Source organism: Epinephelus lanceolatus, chromosome 17 (genome assembly GCF_041903045.1).
Source record: "Epinephelus lanceolatus isolate andai-2023 chromosome 17, ASM4190304v1, whole genome shotgun sequence".
Taxonomy (NCBI): Eukaryota; Metazoa; Chordata; class Actinopteri; order Perciformes; family Serranidae; genus Epinephelus; species Epinephelus lanceolatus.
The window spans coordinates 13,543,447-13,565,798 of record NC_135750.1 but is presented as its reverse complement, the minus strand read 5'-3'; the positions used below and the strand labels follow the sequence as shown (position 1 = coordinate 13,565,798).

The window sequence follows — 22,352 nt, the reverse complement described above, 5'->3', positions numbered from 1 at the left end:
AACTCTCCGGTGTGAGTAGCACACATAAAACACTGTCAAAACTTGCTGCCCATGATCCAGTCCTGCTGTTGTCCCGTCTACACAGACATTTCAGCGCTGTTACTACCTCCAATGATGGCTTAAAAGCGAGACAACTGTCCCCCCACTCTGTGATCGTACCCTTTTATACAGAATGGCCATACCTACACCAGTGATTTTAACAAAGAAATAAAGTCATCTAAATGCTTTTAAAACAACTGGTTATATGTAAGATAGACATCTTTTGTTTCACTTTTCCTGTATTAATCTGGACATATAGGCATCTTTTAGATTTACTTCCATCCATCCATCCATCCATCCATTCCAGGGCCAGGTTGCTGGGGCATCAGGCTAAGCCAAGCACCCCAGACATCACTCTCCCCAGCAACCCTTTCCAGCTCCTCCTGGTGGACCCCAAGGCGTTCTCAGGCCAGACGAGATATGTAATCCCTCCAGCGTGTTCTGGGTCTGTCCCAAGGCCTCCTACCAGTGGGACATGCCCAGAAAACCTCTAACGGGAGATGCTCAGGGTGCACCCGGATCAGATGCCTGAACCACCTCAACTGACCCCTCTCAATGCGAAGGAGCAACGGCTCTACTCCGAGCTCCTTCTGGATATTTTGGCAACTTCACAAGCAAAAGTACATGGTTAGATTCTGCTGCTTCCTGGCATCAGAAGAGTCAAAAATTAATTTGATTCTTCATAATCTATAAAGTTTTGTTAGTTAAAGTTAGTCTGTCTTTCATTTTGTCCTTTCTGCAGAGACTCACATACACAGGAAATAAAATTATTGGCTTTACTGTCTTTTTACTCTGAACACTTCAAATAAATGTGTTTTTTATTTACAGTGAGTGAAGATGCAGAGATTCAGTGTATGAGCCTCAAATCTTTAACTTTCCCTGTGCAGGACCTTCTTTAGGATCAGGGTGGAAAACCCGGAGGCAGCGTTCTGTTTTTCTTTTCTTTTTTGGCACTTTTCTCCAGGAGTGCCCAGACTTTAAAAAGTTGTGTAGGTCAGCAGCTTTGATGCTTATGTGGGTTATAAATACTGCAGTTTCCTCTCTGCCAACTGGTCCTCCTCTTCCCAACTTCTGTTCAGTTTAGTACAGGAACACTGCCTGTCAGAATCACGAGGAGTGTGCCCGTAACCAGAAAATGGTATCAAATTAGTCTGTCAGTGAATATTATCTGCATTCTCCATTTTTCCATAGAAGTTTTAAATTTATATTTATTCTTGGTATTTTACTGTAAAGAGCAGAATGTTAGATAGGAAGAAAGTTACATTTAGCTGAGGTCTTCACTGGTTTCATTTTATGGCCCCATTTTCATTTTTAACACTGGTAATTACCACTTTGTGAGCCATTTGGATGGATTTTTCATCAGAGTCTGACGCTGCAAGTCACTGCCCCAGGGCCAGATTTTGACGACTTCAGAGTGAGACCGGGTTGCCCATGAGTCCAGACACTGGTGGTGGCGGCTGCTGACTCTGAGGCTGATGAGGCGGATGAGGCTGATGAATCCATAAAGACTAGGTGGTGATGGGGAGGTGGAGGTCGTGGCAGCAAGAAAGAACTATGACAGAGAAAGAACCATGTTTAAAATGAGGAGCAGTAAGATGATAGGCTGATAGAGAGGGTGTGTCGCTGTGCTACTGGCTGATTGTGAATCAGCTGATGACTCAGTTAACAGACCCAGACACACCTAGAGAAAGTGCAAGGAGAACACTTAAAGCCTGAGCATGACAAGTACTGTCTTCCTGACTGTACTTTGGTTAGAGCTTCATGTGTCAGTGCTAGAAATGAAAGAAGCAGTCCTATGGTTGGCCTCTTAGTCACTTATTCATCAATTCACCCATTCACCTATTTATTTATCAACCTCCTGACTCATGTGTTCGCTCCCCAGCTCTTGGTATCCTTGACGTGTTTTCCAAAGAAGCCCACAGCCCATAAATCCATGAGTCAGCCACAGCCCATCTGCTCTTACATAAGACTCCCATAATGCAACAGTGCCTGCTGCCTCAGTCCGCTGCCTCGATCTTCCATATGTAAATGATGAACACGCAGGTTTGAGTCAGCTCTCTGTAGCGTAAAACTGTAAACCATTAACTTGATATGTGTGTTCGCTACAGACTGTGCAGAGTTCTGGTGCTGTACATTAAACCAAATTCCCAGCAGGCTTTGCGTCTCCACGTCAGGTGCAGCAGACTGCAGAGAGACTGGACTCAGTTTGAGGCCGTAAAAAGTGAAGCAAAACAAATCTGCTGTTACACACCACACGCACTGACTGCTGCAGAACAGTGTGAGCTCCGAAAACAAACAGAGCTCAACCTGACGGCTGGACTCTTTTTTTTTTTTTTAAGAAAAGCTGATGCTGAAGATTTTTCATACAGGAATAAATGAAAGTTTTTTTCTTACAAAAACAGCTTTTTCCCCCGGCAGCAATCTGATTGTCAGAAAAAGAAAAAGTCAAGTGTTACATAACAATGAAAAGTTCTGACAAAGACCCTGTGTGTGCAGCTCATCTGCAGCCACTCTGCCTCATTTTGGTGAGTGGCTGAGGTGTTTCTTAAGAAGGCAGACTTGTTTAGCTTTCTGTTTGCTTTGAAATAAATCTGAACAACAACTAAAAATAGCAGAGTTGTCATTAAAAGAATATCAGATCTAAAACTGTCTTCAAGGCTTTTCCAGGACCTGCAGAAACACTGAAGCTGTTTTTAGGAAACCAGACGGAGAGTTCAGATGATCTCAACTTTACCGAGAAACCACACACACACACACACACACACACACACACACGCACACACACCGATCTGCGACATCAGGAGCCCTTCAGTTTCTTTATGTTCAGTGAGAGCTGGCCTGCAGCCCGGATCCTGTTTCTCACTAATTATGGACAGAAGTTAAATTGTAGTGGTGACGCAGAGTCTGCAGGACCACCGTCAAGACAGAGGAAATCACAGCACATCACTTCCTCTCACAATGGTCAAAATAAAAGCCCTGCAGTGGGGTGGTGCAATAAGAGTAAAATTAAAAGACACTGGACTGGAAAATGATCAAAAGGATTCAGACAGTCACCTGTCAATAAATCAAAGAGGATTACTAAAACTCGGCTAGGCTATGTGTAGCCTACTGATTATTTTCAGATCACTGATAACTGAAGAAACGACATTCAATATTTTGTTTCATTTATATAAATTTAATAAATTAAATTAAATTAATTACAATTAAATTAAAGTGAATTAAATTGAATTATCTTAAATTAAATGAGATGAAATTAAATATTTTTGAGAGAATTTATGACCTGAAGAGATATTTTTTTTTCCTCAATATTTTTGGATCCCTGGGGCAGAGATGGTGGCCTTATTTCCTCATAACTTTATATACTCATCAGTGCAAATGTCTTGGAGTCTTAAAAAATAATGTTAAAAAGGTAGATTATTATAAAATAAAATAAAAATTAAATAAAAATTAATTATTTAATCAATTATTATTATTATTAATAATAATAATAATAATGATAATGATAATAATAATAGTAAATACATTCTAGGAAAATAAATAAAATAAAAATATCAATATAAATATTATAAGATACTTTGTCCCATTTTTTGAAAAACAAACTTTTTAAGTCACTATTTATTATTATTATTATTATTAAGTAAAGTAAATACAGATTAAGTCACTATTATATGTAAAAAAAATGTTTATTTCTGAGTCAAAAGTATTTACAGTACATTATTATTATTATCATTATTAAAGTCATAATTTGGTGTAAGTCAAGATTATGAGAACATAAACACAATGTTTAATTGCTGTCTCAAACGTTTAGTCAGTTAATGAAAAATTAAAAAAAGTTAAAGTAATCATTTTGATTTACCTCATTATATTTTATTAAAGTCATTTTCATATTTCAGTTTCTCCAGTGATTTTTATACTTGCGTTTATTGGCCTGTGTTTGCATCTGTTTGTTTTATTGCCTTCAGTTCAGTTGTGTTTTCAACAGTTTTCATGGAATTTTCTTCTTTTCTTCCTTTTATTGTGAATCTAAAAGCTCCAATTTCCCGTTACTCTCTCTCCCTGTGTGTGTGTGTGTGTGTGTGTGTGTGTGTGTGTGTGTGTGTGTGTGTGTGTGTGTGTGTGTGTGTGTGTGTCACTGCTGTCTCCAGGCTCTGCTCTCCAGGCACCTCCTCCTCCTCCTCCAAACATGGCGCCGGCCCGCAGCGTTGCTGCTTCCCCGACAGACGACGCAGAGAGGGACAGAAGGAGGAGAAGAAGAAGCGGGCAGCAGCCCACCCTCAACGTGTTTTAAAAACTACTTTGAAACGAAGATAACATAACACTCTTTAAGATTTCCTCCCGGAGACTTCAAACGCGCCGCTTTTGGAGACGTTTACGCGTCAAGCTGTGCGCGTAACGGAGAGCCCACCTGTCCGACGAAGGTAGATTTCACTCCCGTTACTTGGAGGATGTGAATCTCCCTGATTTAGGTGAAATACCGGAGCGGAGCGAGCAGACAGACGGGTACCTCGGGGTCAGAGCTGGCTCTGGTAAAAACATGTGCAGCCCTGTGAGGAGCAGAAACACAGAGTCTGTAGAGGACTGAGTCTTTCCAGGGAAAAAAACACAACTTTTTCCGCTCTTCCACACCGAGAGGATGGATGGAGAACATTTTGCGCTCTCAGGAGTTGAGAGGGAAAGAGAGAGGCTTCCACCAATTTACAACAGCTCCGCTCCAGCTGTAAGACAACTGTATTTTCTCCTCTTATATTATACAAAAAAAAAAAAAAATTCACGAAAAATTATCTTTGCTGTGCAAAAAAAGTTGTTTTTTTTGTGTGTGTTGACAGTGTAGTATTTACCAAAGTGGGAAAAACCTAGCATCCAATGAATAACTTCTTTTTTTTTTCATTATTTCAAATTAAAAATAACAATGTAATTAAAAAAATATATTGCCAAAAATTGCAGAAAAGGTGCATGGCACAACAGAAAACTTCCTTCATTATTTAAAAATTGAAATAGATTACAAAATAATTTATAAACCATAATTTTTGGAAAATACTAATTAAAGAAAATAAGGAAAACACAATAGTTCACCATTATATAATTAATTTATATTAATTATTGTTGCAGCAGCCTCATGCTAAGGTCTAAATGATGCTAATGTTTTTACTGTAATAATTCCTGTTGTTTATTTAAAGTGCTTTTTAAAATTGTTTTATTCAAACATGACATATAATTAGGGAGTGGGGTATCCATGCAGAGCAGTAGATGTAGTGCATGTAATTGTAATGCAAATTTTCAGTCAAATCATGCTTTAAAAACTTGTATCATATTCAACAGATTCTGAGATAATATTTAAACTCTCAGCCTGAACATGCAGTGAACACAAAGTGACAGCAGACTGCGGTTTCCTCCTTGTGGAAAAACTGATGCCCCTGTCTTACATAATGACTCCTGACATCAGCTCTCCAGCCGTGTCAGATGATGTAATAATTGTGTTTTTAAATGCACCAGTGTTGGCCTGTTTATTGGCGTGTTTCAGGTTCGGTTGTCTGTGTCACTATGACGCAGACTGGCGGGCTAACTTACAGGCTGGTTGGTTGATGTCATCTCCATTGTGTCAGGGAGCAGGAATGTGCAGATCAGATGGTTTTGACCAATAAACAGTCTGTCATTGCTCAGACTGACTCTGGTTGTGTCTGGAAATGCCATAAAGTGGCTGCATGCGTTCTCTCGCTGCAGCTCGTTTCTCCGGGACTTCAGTGAGACTGATTTTCGGATTCTTCCTCAGAAGTCTTCTGGCCTGTCGAGCTCAGTTCTGAGAAAAGTCAGGCTCAAAGGCTGGACAGTAAAGGTCCCACATACAGTGAGCTGTCATTGTATCAGTGAAATTGAGACAGCTGGTGTTCAGTGAAGAAAGTTTGACATTAAACCAGAGCTGCTGTTTCTGCCTCAGGGTTTCATAAAGTCTCATTCATCCAATTTTCTTAACGAGATTTTCCCCAGACCTCCAAGATTTCAGTCGACTGAATCTTGAATCGAGCCTGATTATTTTGCTTCAGTCTGGTTCTGTGCTTCTCTTTGTCTGATTTCTCCTCATTCTCTCATATCACTTTCACACCCAGAGAGCCAAAGGGACCAACGGTGTCCTAAATCTGTCACAACTGGTTACCATACTCATCCCAGACCTGTGATGAATGGAGCACCAGAATCAGCACAAGCCTGCTTGGATCGATTCTGTCAGGCGTCTCTGGCCCAAAGCTGGCCTGAGTGCTGCTAACTAGAGTTGATTCCTCCTCCTAAATCAGCTCAAATCTTGCAGAACCAAACCAAGTTAAATCTGGCTGCTGCATACAAGCCAGAGTCAGCTTTTTTTCTGCTCCTCTGGTGCCAGAGCTCCACCGAACGTGCAGACGATTTAATGAACGGTTGCCCAGTTTTTAACCAACTGCAGGTCTCAGTAAACACCTGGTGATCATGTTCACACAGACCTGCTCACCAGATCCAGATCTGTCAGATGATTCAGTCATGAGAAGCCCTTCATTCAAAGCAATAAACTGAAGAAATATTTGAACATGAAATTATGGGAGAAGACAGCCATAAAGTCTGCCTTTTATTCGGAAAAGCAATATTTCTCCCGTGGGCGGCAACTGATACCAACACACACACACACACACACACAGTCTCACAATAATCTGCAGGATCTGATTAGAGATTAACATCTGAGACTGAGGGGAAGGAAGGCAGTGCAAAGAGTGTGTGTGTGTGTGTGTGTGTGTGTGTGTGAAAGAGAGAGTCAGATGTGGAGCTCCTCTTGGTGTGGTTTCTCTCTGGATGACAGCATTTCCTCTCAGACTGAGTGACTGAGCCCAGTTGGACAGAACTGACATCACAAGACTCACTGAGACAAAAACTGCTGCTAAAAGTGTTAACTGTTGTCAGATGTGAACCAGGACGTCGTCGGTGTTTGTTTCATTGAGAATTATTTGTTGACAACCCTTTTGTCCTCAATGAAAATCAAGCTGCAACTGATCTGGATGTAGTGTCCGTGTGTGTTGCTCGGGGAGCATCACTGTGGTGACTCTGCTCCACATTTCCCAGAGATCACCTGTCAGTCGGCGGGTGTGGGTGTGGGTGGGGCTGTGACGTTGATAATGAAAGAGTTAGGAGAGAGAAGAGAGTGATGTGGCTGCTCTGTGGCTTTCCTGAAAAAGGAGTGTATTTATACACTCGTAACTTCTAGGTGTGAGGATGCAGCAAACCAGGGGCACACTGCCTTCTTAAAAGCGAAATTCACCACGTTTTAAGTTGACATACAATCTGAGCTCATGGTATATGCAGTCAGTCGGAGCAATAAATGCTCAAGCTGCATTTGACAGAGAAGCTGAGCTTTTCTTCCTGCACTGCTGTTACTGTAGTGCCCACATGTACAAGGATGGACTGCACTTAAGCTCCTGACGCTCAGCCCCCAGAAACTTCTCATATTAACGCAACACAGATGTGGTTTTGTTTACAAAAGGTAAAACTGTCTGAGTGTGCTTTCACACCTGCCCTGTTTGGTTCGGTTCAATCAAACTCAAGCTCTTTTACCCCCTAATTGTGGTTTGTTTGGGCAGGTGTGAACACAGCAAACACACTCAGGTGTGCACCAAAACAACCAGGCCGAGACCTTCTTGAAGAGGTGGTCTCGGTCCGGTTACAAACGAACTCTGGTGCGGTTTGTTTGTGGTGAGAACGTGTTCCGACCTGGATCTGAACCAACTGCAGTCACATGACACATTGTTTGGGTTAAACATGAGCATGTTACAGTCCTGGAGGATTATTAATGTGCACCTCCTCCTGTACTGCCTTAATATGCACATTCAGCACATCCAATGCATCAAAACATTGTTTTCTAGCTGGAGCCGCGCCTCGTTTTCAAACTGTATGGTTTGACTAAAATGAACAATGACAGCAATATAGTCCACGATGAGCAGCGCTAAAATCAACCTGCGTAGTTGTCCCTCCATTGTGACATTAGAAAGCGTCACATTTATCTTGCAAGTGTACTCTTCTTCAACGTTTGGTTTATTTCCTGGATTTTTCCCACATGGAAATTCTGACCAATCAAGAGCAGCTTTCTCACGCAAGGCATTTGATCTGGTCCTCTTGTAAATGCTGCCGTGAGAACACGAACACCAACTTGTTGTTTTATGACACACTTGACCCCAAATTTGTTTCGATGAAGGTGATGTTGAAAAACGGCAAAATGACCCTTTAATATGACTGGATTTATACTCATAACTGCTGATTGGGTAACATCTCTGACACACCCACCAAACGAGAGAGCATGAACCTCAAAGTGTGTTGCAGACTATTTCGAGGAAACATATCATTCAGCCCAGAAATCGACCACCTTCAGATTTATCGTACCCCTGCATTAGACAGTCAAGACTAGAACGTTTACAGCCATGCTAGAAGCCCTGTAAGTCTTTGTTTTAGCACAGTGGTGCTAAATGCTAAAAATTAGCATTTAGCACCACTGTGCTAAATGCTAATTTTTAGCATTTAGCACCACTGTGCTAAATGCTAAAAATTAGCATGCTAACATGCTCACAGTGACATTTGATCATAAAACGAACTGGACGCACATTTTACATTACATTTTACTAAAAACTACAAAAATCAACTGCATGGTGAGGGTTACAGGAAAAGTCAGGGGAACATAAAACTCAAAAAGATTCATCCTCTGGAGATCATGAATGTTTGCCAAAAATTCAGTGGCACTCCATCAAATGGTTGTTGTGATATTTCAGTCTGGATCACGGTGGTAGCCCGAGCAACACACACTGGCATCCTTAGAGCCGTGTCCCTAACGCCGGCACACTGAGTCAAATTTTGTTGAAAATAATAAGAAGCGTTGTGTAAATGTAGGTCAGGATAAATGGTCCACTGCACTGTTAGTTCTTCTTTGACCGCATGAGTCATTGTCTCAACATTCACCCAGCTTTGTGTTGATCCCACAGATGTTGCTCCTTTCACTGATTTCTGTGGATCCGTTTGATAAAACCTGCATTGGTGCGTCCGCTCAGCGCTCTGTGTGCAGATCAGTCAGTGTTGCCAGGGTGTGTTTGATCTGCTCTGAATGGAGAACCTGTTGTGTCTCATCAGAGAGACGGAGCTTCTGTCCGAAGGCTCATGATGAACATGCACATGTGTTTGTGTGCTGCGAGTGTGTGTCTGTTTTTGTGTTGTGTCATAACTCTGGAAACACAACCTGTTACTAACTAGCTGAGGTTGTTTCTTCGCAGACAAACACTCCTTTGTTTTCTCTCCCTCTGTGAAAAATGATATAATGACATGGAAACAGGAGAAATTGTGTGTGTGTGTGTGTGTGTGTGTGTGTGTGTGTGTGTGTGTGTGTGTGTGTGTGTGTGTGTGTGTGTGGGTGATGCCAAGACTGTGATTTTGTTCCGATTTGTCCTCAAGGTTTCATTTCTTTGGAAACTGATTGGTTTTGAACGTGGGATTAACCGTCTTCCTGCTCCTTCTGTTCTGCAGGCCGTGAACACATCACTGCTGGAGTGTGTGTTTGTGTCTGCCTGTGTGTGTTTGCTGCTGTCAGGAGCGGCTGCTGTGCATCTGTTGATCTCTCCACCTCCTCTTCCTCCACCTCTTATCCCCCCTCCTCCTCTCTTCCTTCTGTTTGCTTTCTCATCTCCATCTATTCTTCTGTCTCTTTTCTTCCCCCGCTTCCTGTCCTCCTCTTCCTCTTCTGCTCCACATATTTTCTCCATCTCCCCCCCTTTAATTCTTCATCTTTATTTTTTACCTGCTTTCTTTACACCAATTTCCTCTCCTTTCCTGACCCTTCTTTCACCCATTTCTCCCTTTTTCTTGCCTTTTTTAAATTTCACCCTCATATCTCCTTCTCCACGCCTCTGCCAACTTCATCCCCTCTCTCCTTCTTTTTGTCTTGTAATTTCCATTTTCCCCTCCCTCCTATAAATCCCTCCTTCCCCTCCTCTTCACGTCTTCCTCTGCTTCCATTTGTGGCTCTTGTGCAGCTTGCAGAGACCTGAAACCTGTCTGAAATAGAGGAATACCAGAAGGCGATTAATCATAGGAAACATTTAGGAAATGTTATGCTAGATCACTTCAGTTTGGGTTATATTGTCATTGTCTGTGCATGCAGCTGAATGTCTGGATTTATTTAAGAAGTTCCCATTCTGGTGAGAAACCGCAACATCTGAGAAGAGAGAGTGACTCTATTAGTAAACTTGTTCAGTAACATTGCCTGTCTCCCGCAGATGGTCGCTACTTGGTGTTTATTTAATGCATTTTGCAGAAAAATAGAAAAAAATAAATTTATAAATTAGCATTGGTGTTCAAAAGTTTTACATTCTTTAGCATTAGCCTCTTCTATTAGTAATAAATTGCAAAATTTTGCATATTCTGATCTTCAGTTACTGCTACTGTATGTTAGCTTCACATGTAGCTTCAGTCTCTGTAGCAACTGCCTTTTTAAGTAACTTTTATTCACTTTGTTGTCAGGTTTTATATGTAAGGGATAATGTATAATGAGCCGGTGAATACTGGGAAAATAACTTCCTTCAGGGGAATAGAAGAGGGGTTCTATTCCCCTGAAGGGAGTTATTTTCCCAGTATTCACCGGCTCATTATACATTATCCCGCTTATTACATGGCTAATTATCAGTTAAATAAATAATTTGAGACAGAATATTGATTAATTATATGATTTTTATTGATTTATAAATTAAATTGGGGGGAGAGAAAAAAAAAAACTGCCGGCAACGACTGAATCTCCTTGTCAGGGCGACGTCCCTAGCAACGCTGGGCTACATAGCAACGGTCATTACATAGTAATATAAGACATCTGAATGCCGCGACTGACTAATCAGAATACAGCATTTAATAGAGCCGTGCAATAAATTATTATAATTAATAAAGGTATTGTTGGCTTATCACAGGTAAAAGAGTGAATATTTGGCAGATAAGTAGAAATTAATTGCAGCAGCTTATTTAATTTACCTTTTAAAAGCTGAATTATTGTGTATATACATTTGATTTTTTTTCATTCAGGGATAAAATATACACCTCATTTTTCTTATTACTTACTTTTAATAGAAATTTGATTGCTAGCGGTGTGTAGTGTTCATATATTTAAAAACATGTATTGTTATTTTCATCTTTGATAATAAACATTGGATTATTAGAGGTGTAATATGCAAGATTTTTCTAAAAACAACAACAAAAAAATCATAACTCTGAAGGCGCTTGCACATGACCAGCGTTAAAAATCTCTTGATGTCTGCTGTGCCATTGTTTTCCAATGGAAGTTGGCGTAACCAGCTCAGTGGCCTAGTGGGAGAGTGTCCACCCTGAGACTGGGAGGTCGGGGGTTTTATCCTCAGCCGGGTCATACCAAAGACTATAAAAATAGGACCCATTGCCTCCCTGCTTGGCACTCAGCATCAGGGGTTGGAATTGGGGGGTTAGATCACCACATGATTCCCCGGCACAGGACCGCTGCTGCTCACCGCTCCCTCAGGGGATGGGTCAGAAGCGGAGAACAAATTTCATATACTCAGGTGTGTGACAATCAGTGGAACTTTGATCTTAATCTTTAACGCTGACTTCAGGGTACTTTTCGACTTTGGGAACACATTGTGGCCTTCATCGGCATTTGGACGCAACGCTGAAAGTTCAATTTTGTTGAACCTCGACCCCGTTTGACGCTGACCTTCCGTGTAGAGCCACTGATTTACAGTAGAATGCAGGTGGAGGGCAGGCGCAGAGATGGGGCATGGAAAAATTTAAAGATCCGACTGCAAGATGGAGGGGAGATCAGTGTTGGGTCAAGCGCCTTCAGTGACTCTGACCTCTGCCTGGGTTTTCCTCTTATTTTACTGTGTTCAGAATGGAATTTTTTTAGTGACCAGATGACAGACTAAAAGCAGCACACATCCAAGAGGGAAGCTACAAAAACCGCAGATACAGCACCTAAAATACACAGATGACGTGAGGTGAAACACCAAGTGGAATAAGTCTGGGGTCAGCTTTCACTTTTATTTTCGCCGGTGATACTGTTTGAAAACAGTAACCGACTAAACTAAATATTCGGTGCCAAAAATCAACCTGTAAACACTTAAAGCTGCTACATTTGTATGCAATATGAACTTGAAACACCAACATTTTGAGGCTGGTTACTCTGGGGATTTATTTTCATGGGATGTTCGTGTCCTTCAGAGTGTCTTCAACTTACAAATACATGAACAAAACTTCTGATGATGATGTCATCTTCCTGTGGCAGGGTTTTGGGCGAGGAGCCAAGCAGCCATTTCCATCTCTGGGCACCTTCATCTCCACACTGAGCCAGAGGAGGGACGCAGGGGGACGGGGCCTTGCTGGCGGCATGACGGGTACAATGGCCAACACCCAGTGGCTCAGACATGGTGAGTTGGTGTCCAGTGTTCTGTGGTGTTACATCAAATGGAACAGTCAGGCCTGATTTATTGGAAGGCTACAGTGCTTTTTAAAATAAATCAGCTCATTTTCATTTTCTCATAACTTCTGGTTATAAGAGGAGGACGTTGTTTGTCAAAACAAAGAAAAGCATCCAAAAAACTGAGTCTCCAAAATGTCTCATTCTCACATTTGGCTTTCAAAACTGCTGCTGGCGGTTCAATGGAGAAAAAAGTCAATGCCAGTGGGGTGAGATCTTGTCCGATGGTCTGGGAACAGATCACTGCACCAGCTTTAAGTACATGACACAAGAGTCTAGAAATTTTTATCTGAAACAAGATGAATAATGTCAAAAACACATGAAGTAATCATATAAATGTGAAGCCTGTTCAAGGAACATATGTGACTCATATGGGACTCTCTGTGTAGACTAGAGTCCTCTATCCTTCTCACATATTTGGAACTTGCCTAGACCAACATTGCGTTGATTGGTGTGGCTGTGACTGAAACAGAAAGAAGTGCACTTTTCAAGTTGAACTTTCTGTTGGGTGCACTGGATTTAAGACTACAAAAAGTAAAAATTGCACTCTTAGCTCAGTTCAGACCAAAGATTTGCAACAACACAAAACCATTTTAGAACGCTGCAGAGAGAAGTTGCAGCAGTGTGAACTGGCTGATTGATGGTGTCACCTGCAACTCATCTGGTCAAATTGCTGGTGGCCAGTGTTAGAACGTAAAGGTTGTCACCTGTTTCTGTTTCTAGTGAAGTCCGCTGGTCGAGTCAAAATGACCGCAGATGGCGTGTTCGCTTACTGCTGCAGGTACTTCTATGTCCCCACCGAGCCCTCTGTTTTGTCCTCATGGTGTGCCACTGTTGGACAGTGGGTCGCTGCTGCTGCTCGCTATATGTGCTTAAGCTGAGAGTTGTTGCATAGAGATGATACACTGTCTCATCTAGTTGCACTGGTGTGAACTGGCAGGTTTTTAGAACATTGCAGAAGGGCGCACTGCAGGTCGTTGCTTGTCTCAACTCATCTTGTTGTGAATCTTTGATCTGAACTCGGATTTATGACAAAAGTCGAAGAGTCACGTCATGTCCTGTGCATTTTTTCTGGTTTAATTAAATAAATGTGTTCCTCGTGAGGAGAGGCATCTCTGTGCAAAGTTTCATGTCTCTACGACATACGGGGCATGAGATACGCCCGTTCAAAGTTTGCAATTTCAGTCGGTTGCTATAGCACACCCCTTTGGCCAATTGATGTAATATTGCTTCATTCGCATCCTCCCATGACCCTCAACCACTGTGCCAAATTCCACATGGATTGACCAAGTCAGTGAGGAGAAAAACGTGGAACAGACACACACACAGACAGAGTTGTCGTCATTATATAGTAAGATATGAGGTGACCTTTAAAAGTGTTTTTTTTATCATTGGCAGTACGGCCTATTTCTTTCTTAAAACTGTTTCCAGTTTGATGCCAAAATGTGATGTGGGAATACTCATGGAAATTTTACGCATCACATCGCTTTACTCACCAGGTCTGTGTTGCCATGTTCCCCACATTTTGTTCCGTGACCAGCACATAATGTTAGTAGCTGCTGGGTAATCTCAAGACATATATTGTCCTTTATTTGATTGTCGAGGTGACATCACAGTGTTTGTCATATGATATTGGGTGTTGAGGAACCAAATTGTTAAGATGGTCCTTCATTGTGGCAGCTGGTTAATGACCTGAAGGTATGACATCAGTTGGAACAAGGGATTTCATTGGTCAAATATGTATTTCTGCAGATGGAAATCGAGGTCTGTATGAACATTTCTCCCCTGCATGGATGTTCTGTTGGGCTGTGCAAGCATTCATAAGAACCCAAAAAGTCAGTTTTTTTATATCTATGTGAATTGTTTGAACACAAAGCCATGCACTCAACACTCAGCTCACACTGTTTGCACTGTTGACTTCCTGTTGTGCAACAAACTACATCAGTACTTTCTTTATTTGCCGTCATATCACCAAACTGCAGTGTGAATATCAGCGTGGTGCGTTCACTGTCTTTGTTCTCATTGTGGTCTTGTCTTGGATGTAATGATGTGTTACTTCCTCTGTTTACAGTACGCTTGATATATGTGCTCAGACTCTGTTTATGTTGAGCTGCTAGCAACGACACTGGAGCTGCAACTCGTGTCTCCAATGTGGAAGGTTTTCAGAAAAGAGAGAGGACGAAGAAAAGCTGTTCGTGTTTTCCAGTTGGTGGCTGTGCACTTAAAGAATCTCACACTATGCAGAAAATCATAGGATCACACTTCTAATTAGATAGTGACAGGCATTTATGGGGCTGAAGTTAAGCTTCTGTTCTCGATTTCCTGCCATTTCAGCTTCATGGTTTAGGGAGAAATTTCAGACTCTCTCTTGGACAGTGCTTGAATATCCTCCCTGCTCTGTGTTTCATGAAAAATGAAAGTTTACAGATGCTTGATTCAATTAAATGTCACTGAGTTCTCAGAAAATAATACACAACAGATTAAGATTTAGTGAAATCCAAAATATCAATATCAGTGCAACAGAGAAAGAAGATGAAGGCAAAAGAAAGATGAAGAGGACAAAATTGACGGCGGCAATATTGTTTATTCGTCGTCAGCATTTCGACATAAAAGGGAATGTTGCTTCCTGTTAAAGGCGAGGTTATTTCTGACTGCCGTGAGAACGCAGACCCAGCAAAGTGCTCACCAGCCCGCTTTGTCACCACGGCTACTGATGCCAGAATAATTATGCAAACCTCCGCCCCAAATGAAAACCATATGAAAGTGAATACACTCAACACACACACACACACACACACATAAGATAGCGTAGCATTCCTCAGGCCCGTTACAGTCGTCCGGCCTGCTGGATAATCACCACAATTTGCTTTTTCATCTGTAAAGTATTACAGGAGGTTTGTATTTCCTTTTAATATTGTCAAATATGGTTTTGTGTGCTGAGGCTGAGCAGAGCAGAGATCCGTCTGAGTTTCATTTAAAGATCAAAACACAATGACACCTTCTCTAGAAACACTGGCATCAAAGTCCGGCTTGTTATGGAAAGAGATTAAGAACTTTATTGATCTCAGCAGGGAAACTGGGGAACTGCAGCAGGATACAGTGAGTGCATAGAGGAAAGTAACTGTGTGAGAAGAAAGCAGCAGAAGTGGTTGCATGAAAATTATATCTGTACTGCCATGCTGTTGGTTTGGTTCTTCTGTAAACATCTCTAATGTCCTAAACACACAGAGAAAATAATAAAAAAGTGATGTTCATGATACACAGTATATTTACAACATGTAAAATGTGACATTCACTATCAGAAACAGGCAGTTAGGTGACCATTTTCTTAAGAGTGTGGCTATACAGACTGATATCCAATCTCAGTGTGAGTCTGACCACCTCCAAATGTGGTCTGGCTGATCCAGTTGCATTCAGGATCCCAATGTCCTTCGCATGCGTATACACCTGGCATTCCTTATCCACATAACATACCAAGATCACATTTTAATGCCAGCTGTAAATGGGGTCAGAGAACACATCGAGCTGCATCGAACAACTTCAGCAAGTTTGTGTCGCTCTCTTAAAAGTCCATGTGTACCCGAGTTGGCTGAGTTTTATCTGCTGTTGCTTTTTGATTGAATAAGTAACCCCAATGAAATAAGGACTGCTTTTTTACAGGGATGCACTGATTTTGAAATTCTAGGCCGATACAATGTTTATTAAAGTACCAATTTGGTCGATAGCTGGTGCATTCTTTTTATATTGTTGCTTATTTTGTTTTGCCCTTATTATTCTCCCTTTTGTGTCAGGGAAACAAAATTAAGCCCTTCATCAAACTACCTTTGAATGAGTGTAAATTTATGAAACAACTTTCAATATAACCTTTCACATGAAAAACATCCTTTTAAAAAATAAGTTCTTCAAAAGTCTTTTCACTATGTTTATGACAATTCTCTCCCTAAGGTGTATTTTATAGTGCTGGGAAAACAACAAATTTCTCCTTTAAATTACTGCATTTATTTAAGATGTTCGACAAAAACTACATTTTACAAGATTATATTAAACACATCATGAGAACATTATAATTTACCTTTGCCCACTACTTACGGATCATAATGTAACTCAGTTCAACCTCTGTGAACTGTTGCGGCTACTAGCTGCTAACAGCTAACAGCTAGCAGCTAACGTTAAATAGTTGTACTCTTGCCAATTTTAACACAGATTTGTTGTTCACAATGTAGCACTATCAGGGAAACAACAGGATGCATCCCCTGATCTGACTTTACTGCGTCCTTTCGTCCCAACGGCATCCTTGGAAATATCTCTGGCTCTCTGGCTGCCACTCGCCATCGTCTGAGAGTCCATTTGTCAAGCAGTCATTGTATTCTTCTTGTACCTGCTCATTTATTTAATTTGTGGCCGTTAGTCTCTAGCCCTGCGCACTGACGTGACAAGACGGAAAAATGTCGGCCGTCTGACACCAGTCAACATTTGAATGCTGGCCAATAGCAATGTTCAGCCAACGCGTTACTTTTTTAGTAAGTGTTTGTCCTTTAATGTAAATTGTACCCTAATTAAATGGATTTATTAAAAGGGCATGTTGAATTTTGTAAGAAAAACTGGATTGAATATGCTGGATGACTGTCAGTCTCAGAACCCATCAGCTATCAGTCTGATGATGATGAGCCTCTGGGGGTAACAGCCGATGTTTTTGGAGATGTGGGCCAAGACTTCCTCTTCTGTGAACAAGTCATTTAGGCTAATCTCTATTAACATTAATTACTTTTAAATTAAGAAAAGAGCTCATATAAATCTAACTTGTCATCAGATGATAGCTGATGGATTCCAAGATTTTGAGCCAATGCTTCCTGCTTCTCCACATGGCCTGTTTACCTGCCGCTCAGATGTGAATGGTCAACACTTCTCAAACTTCAAACAGAAACCAGAATGCTTTTGATATGAAATCTCGTCTCATTAATTTCAGATGCTGCGTACATATGCAGATATCTGTTTAAAAAAATCACATGATAGCCCACTACTAACAGGTCATCTTCAGTCCTGTGTTTGTGGCCTGCTCCGTTCATTAAAGCTCAGCAGGAACAATAAGGTGAATTAATGGACAGTACTCGATGTCAACACTTGAGGAAGGTTAGTCCTCCTCAGGACACATCAAAGGCTTTGCTGAAGTAAACTTTGATGAAAGATGGAGGAGAGGTGGGAGGGGGGTGTCCTCGGAGGTCTAGAAGGTGACATTTCAGATTAAAGGGTGTCATGACAACCAACCTTGTTGCTGTCAGGACTAAATTGGGTGACGCACAAGCTGACAAAGCGGTGGTAATTAGGAAGCAGTGAAGGACGAGGAGAGAGGGCAAGAGTGCTTCTTGCTCCTGCTTCTATCAGCTCTATATGTCTTTCTTTATGTCCCATGGGAGGCGTAACTATGGCTACGTCAACTGCTTCAATCAAGTAAACAGATTAATGCACTTCACGGCCAGGTTACTATGAAACACGCTGGATATTCATAGTCCCCAGAGGATGATTCAGAGTGATATGATTTGTTTTTCCACAACCAGCATGTTAAGTCATGACGAGGTACCTCCAAAGCTAATGTGGTGTGGATGGTCATGGTCACCACAGGACCATGGACTTATTTTAAGAGTAATTTCCTTGGATATGATACACTTTACATTGGATTCATATCAATACTGCACTATATCACTGATTTGATTTGACTTCACTAAGTCCTGCCCCCGGATGCAGACTGGTCAATCATAACGTAGCATCTAGCCGGCTCAGGCCAGGGTCCAACACCAACACAGCTGTGCTCCATTGACTTTAATGCAATCGTTTCAGATTTCCTTCATTTTCAGGCAGGTTTTGTGGATTTGGAGCTAAATGTTGTGTCTGGAGCACGTCGTGTATTAATGATACTCGTTACCTGGAGAGGTTGGAAAAAGATATACATTTCTTCCCTTTTCCAAAACCAAAATTAAACCCTGAAAAGTGTAGGATTAGCTAGCTAGTAGCCTCTATATACAGACTCTACATTCAGTGAATGTCTGTAGGCAAACCCCGGAGAAATTGCCTCTGGAAGAAGAGTGGAAGAGCCCTGGTTTCCGGTTTTAGGCTGTTTGTAGTCCGCGTGATATTGACCAATCACGTTTGAGCCGGCTGCAGCTGTTGCCAGGTTAAACGGTCTGTGTGGTGAACTAATGAGGCGGAACACAATTGGCGTCACTGCAAACTCGGAATCCATCGCAATGGTTCAGCATATTTACTTATATATAAACGGAAGTCGGAAACGGAAATTCGCCTCCTCCGCCCAAATCAAACCGGAATACCAAAAAATCAGGGGTCTGCCCCCAGAGGCTGTATCACCGTCTGCCGGAAGTCAGACGCCGAATACAATTGATGGGTTCCGAGAATGGCTAGCTAGCTACTGAAGATATAGCCTACTGAATGCATACACATGCTGCTTTTGCTTTTTAATGATTATAACAGTGAAACAAAGTCCGACCCTGCTGTACAGGAACCAGTGAAGGGAAGCAGGGAAACTTTGCTGATATTCAACCAGCTGTGTGTCATCGCAGTGTGTGCAGATGAACGTTGCTTGACTTTCCCCGGAGATCCCTTCCTGGTCCAGGTGCTGGCAGCAGCACGGGGGCGAAGCCAAACACTGTTCATCTTGTGTGGCGATCAGCAGTGATGTGGTGGTTCACTTTTAAACTGTGATCTGTAGCCTATAGTTCGGCTTTAGCTTCTAACTATCTTTGTCTTTTTAACCTGTTGTTGCTGCTGAGTCAGTTTGACATCCTGGATATATCCTTCAAACACAGACTGTAGACCCCTCTGTCTGCTTCTCTCTGGAATCACTCTTTCATTTTTCCAAAAATATGATAATATTTCTTCAGGGAGTGCAGTTAGTTACAGTGTGGGCTCCATGCTTACTCCAACAGCTTGTTAGATCATCACAAAGTGCTTAAACAAGTAAGGAAAATATATATTGATAAATGGAAAAAAACAAAGGTTAAACAGTGAAATCTGTAAAACATTAACAAAGTAAACACAAATACAGATATATAACAATAAATCATAGCAGAAAATAGTACATAAAAACTTTATTTGAACCTTTCTTTGACCTTTCCTTTAGTGCCACTATCAGACCAATATTTCTTCTTGTACACAAAAAATGAAAACAATTCACTGGACAGCTTCACATGGGATTTCCTGAACACATTTCTTCTTCCCAGAGGATGCACTCTCTTAAATCTACCGACCCGATGACCTTTTCTCTTGTGCCACCCTCAGTCTGAAGCTCCTCCACTTTTAACACAAACCGAAACATTTGGGTTCCTGTGATGTAACACCTGCTCACATTGTCCTGAATCTGTCCGTCCACCTCTGTACTTATGTCCCTTTTATCTTCTGCTGGCCGTGCCTGCAGAATGAGCACCCACAATGCACCTGATCAGGCCTGCTGGTGGCTATTGTTACTGTGGAGACGGCGACAATAGGACTCTAATTATAAACAGAATGAATAGATGGTCACAAGAGTGGGAGGATGGGAGAACATGTCGTGTTTCTGAATAACTGTGTCTGTATGTATTTGTACACTGTGGTCACATCGTGCAGCTGGGCCTCTGTCATTACACACTGATTGAGGCTAATGGATGTAGTTTAGGCATTTGTGTTTGTGTTGTAGGCATATTGTGTGTGTGTGTGTGTGTGTGTGTGTGTGTGTGTGTGTGTGTGTGTTTTTGGAAGCAACATCATCAATGTCAATCTGTGTCAGTCTGGCTCCCTTTCACTGTCCGTCCTGTCTCTCTTCATGCTGTAAATATTCTCTACAACTTTACATGTTTCCAGATAGGAACGGTTTAAACTATTCTGTTTATTCCCTATTCTTATTTTGAAAGCTTTTAGCTGTGGGTTTGCTGTTAGCAGTCATCAGTAGTTTGATGTTTCAATTAAAGTTCTTCCTGCTTTAATTATTTGATTGATCTGTTTATGGATTGCTGAATCATTTTACACGCCTCATAAATCCAGTAAATGTAAAGCATGTCCTCACTGGCAGAATGAGCTAAGGTAGCAGCCAGCTGACTGAAGTGATGTTAAAGAGATAGAGAGAGTTAGACTTCACAATTTGTAACACGATTGTGATGACCATTTTGTTGAACTTTATAATCGCTTCTGCCAAGGAAGTCGTGGTTCTGGTGCAGTTTGTGCATTCGTCTGTTTGCGGGATTTAAAAAAAAATACTGTCCTGTTAATTGATGCAACTTAGTAGAAGGGTGAAGCTGGGCCAAAGAAGAACATCAAATGGGGCAGATACATCTATTATTTTTCACTTTTTAACTCACAAGATATGCAGACGACTCCCTCCTCGGACACCACAAGCATACAGAGGTGGTTGAGCCAAAATGGCAGTGGCAGTGCTAACAACAGCAACGTTGCTGACAGAGCTAACAGTGTTAATGGTGGTTGGCTTACACTCACCGGGGCGACCTAGGGGGGCACCAGAGGGGGCAATGACACTGCGGTATCAGTAGCAACTCTCACTAGGTCTGTACCCAAATATTCGGATATATTTTTTTTTTTTTTTACTTTTTTTTGGTGCTAAATGTAGTCTTTTTGTTGTTGGTAAATGTAGGTTATCAATAAAAATCAAAACTTTTAAATTGGATTGTTAAAAATGTGAAAATATAGTATCCTACCAACTGAGCTTGAGAGCATCCGTCTGAGGCTGTGGATCAATGCCAAGTTTTACCACTTTATCACTATTCTCTCTAACTTGTAGCTGTTTTTTCGTTATCTTTTGAATTTAATATGAATTATGGAACCGTTTTTGTCAACGTTTGTTTCCCCCGTTTTGTACAATAAATTATTGTTTAAAGTTTCAACAAGTTTCTTTTGGAGTACATGACACAAGTGTGTTTTGAAAATGACCGCGGACTGTCACCTGCTCAACGCATCAGTACCTTTGGATGCCATGACAGTAATAGCCAATAATGTCAAAATATCATTTACAGACCGATTTAACAGACGGTCACTGCTGCCCGACCCGCAAATGGAGCAAAATAGTGACGCACGCATCACTACTCAGCTCAGTCTATAAATGCTGTACACACAACAGTAAGGCTATAGACATTATATTCTATTCAGGCCGGCAGAACCAGCAGCGCATCGGCTCTACAGTTACTTGCAGAGGCTTCCTACAACTTGTTTCAACGATACCGATTTAATTCACATTCAATTCAAAGAACTTTATTTATCCGTCGATTTAATCAGAAGACAAATTAAACAGGATGACTAGCCAATGTGAAAATAAAAAGAAAGCATAGAATAATGTACTGAAGGAGACTGTTGTGCCAACCCCGCCAAGCTGCACTGATTCATACACACACGTCATACATCACTCTCCATATGTCATCTACAAAACACACCAATCCAATTTGGCAGTCTGTTTAAGCTGCAAAATCTTCCCACTGCTGCCCCGCATCACTGCTGCTGCTCGCTCTTTCAGCCCCACCTCCACCCCAGCATCTACCTGCAGGCTCCAGCTAAGGGGGAAATATCTAATCATCGCTCCCCAGTGTCTCTCTGCGGGGAGCGATGATGCCAAACGTCCAGACGCCAAATTCTAACTATGTTCTGCTGTTGAAATGAACAATTAAAACGTGAGTTGTCTGACTGAACTGAGGTCTGCGCTCTCTGAGTGCCCTTCTGGTTTTATCTATATCTATACTCATTTTCTGTGTGTGAGCTGATGCAGCTCAGAAAGATCTAACATGGCAGGTTTGGTCACAGAGAAGTTGATTCAAATCCTGTCTGGGTCTTGATTGACTGT

General features: G+C 41.5%; 1 protein-coding gene across 1 annotated transcript in view; it reads left to right on the top strand.

The window, feature by feature from the left end:
• Window positions 1–4,206: 4,206 nt before the first annotated feature.
• hectd2 (HECT domain containing 2) overlaps window positions 4,207–22,352 on the top strand; it is a 76,522-nt gene continuing 58,376 nt past the window's right edge. The window contains exons 1-2 of the mRNA XM_078160911.1: window positions 4,207–4,756; window positions 12,332–12,473. Of these exons, the coding sequence (XP_078017037.1) occupies window positions 4,673–4,756; window positions 12,332–12,473 (226 nt within the window). The 5' untranslated portion in view covers window positions 4,207–4,672. The remainder of the gene's footprint in view (window positions 4,757–12,331; window positions 12,474–22,352) is intronic.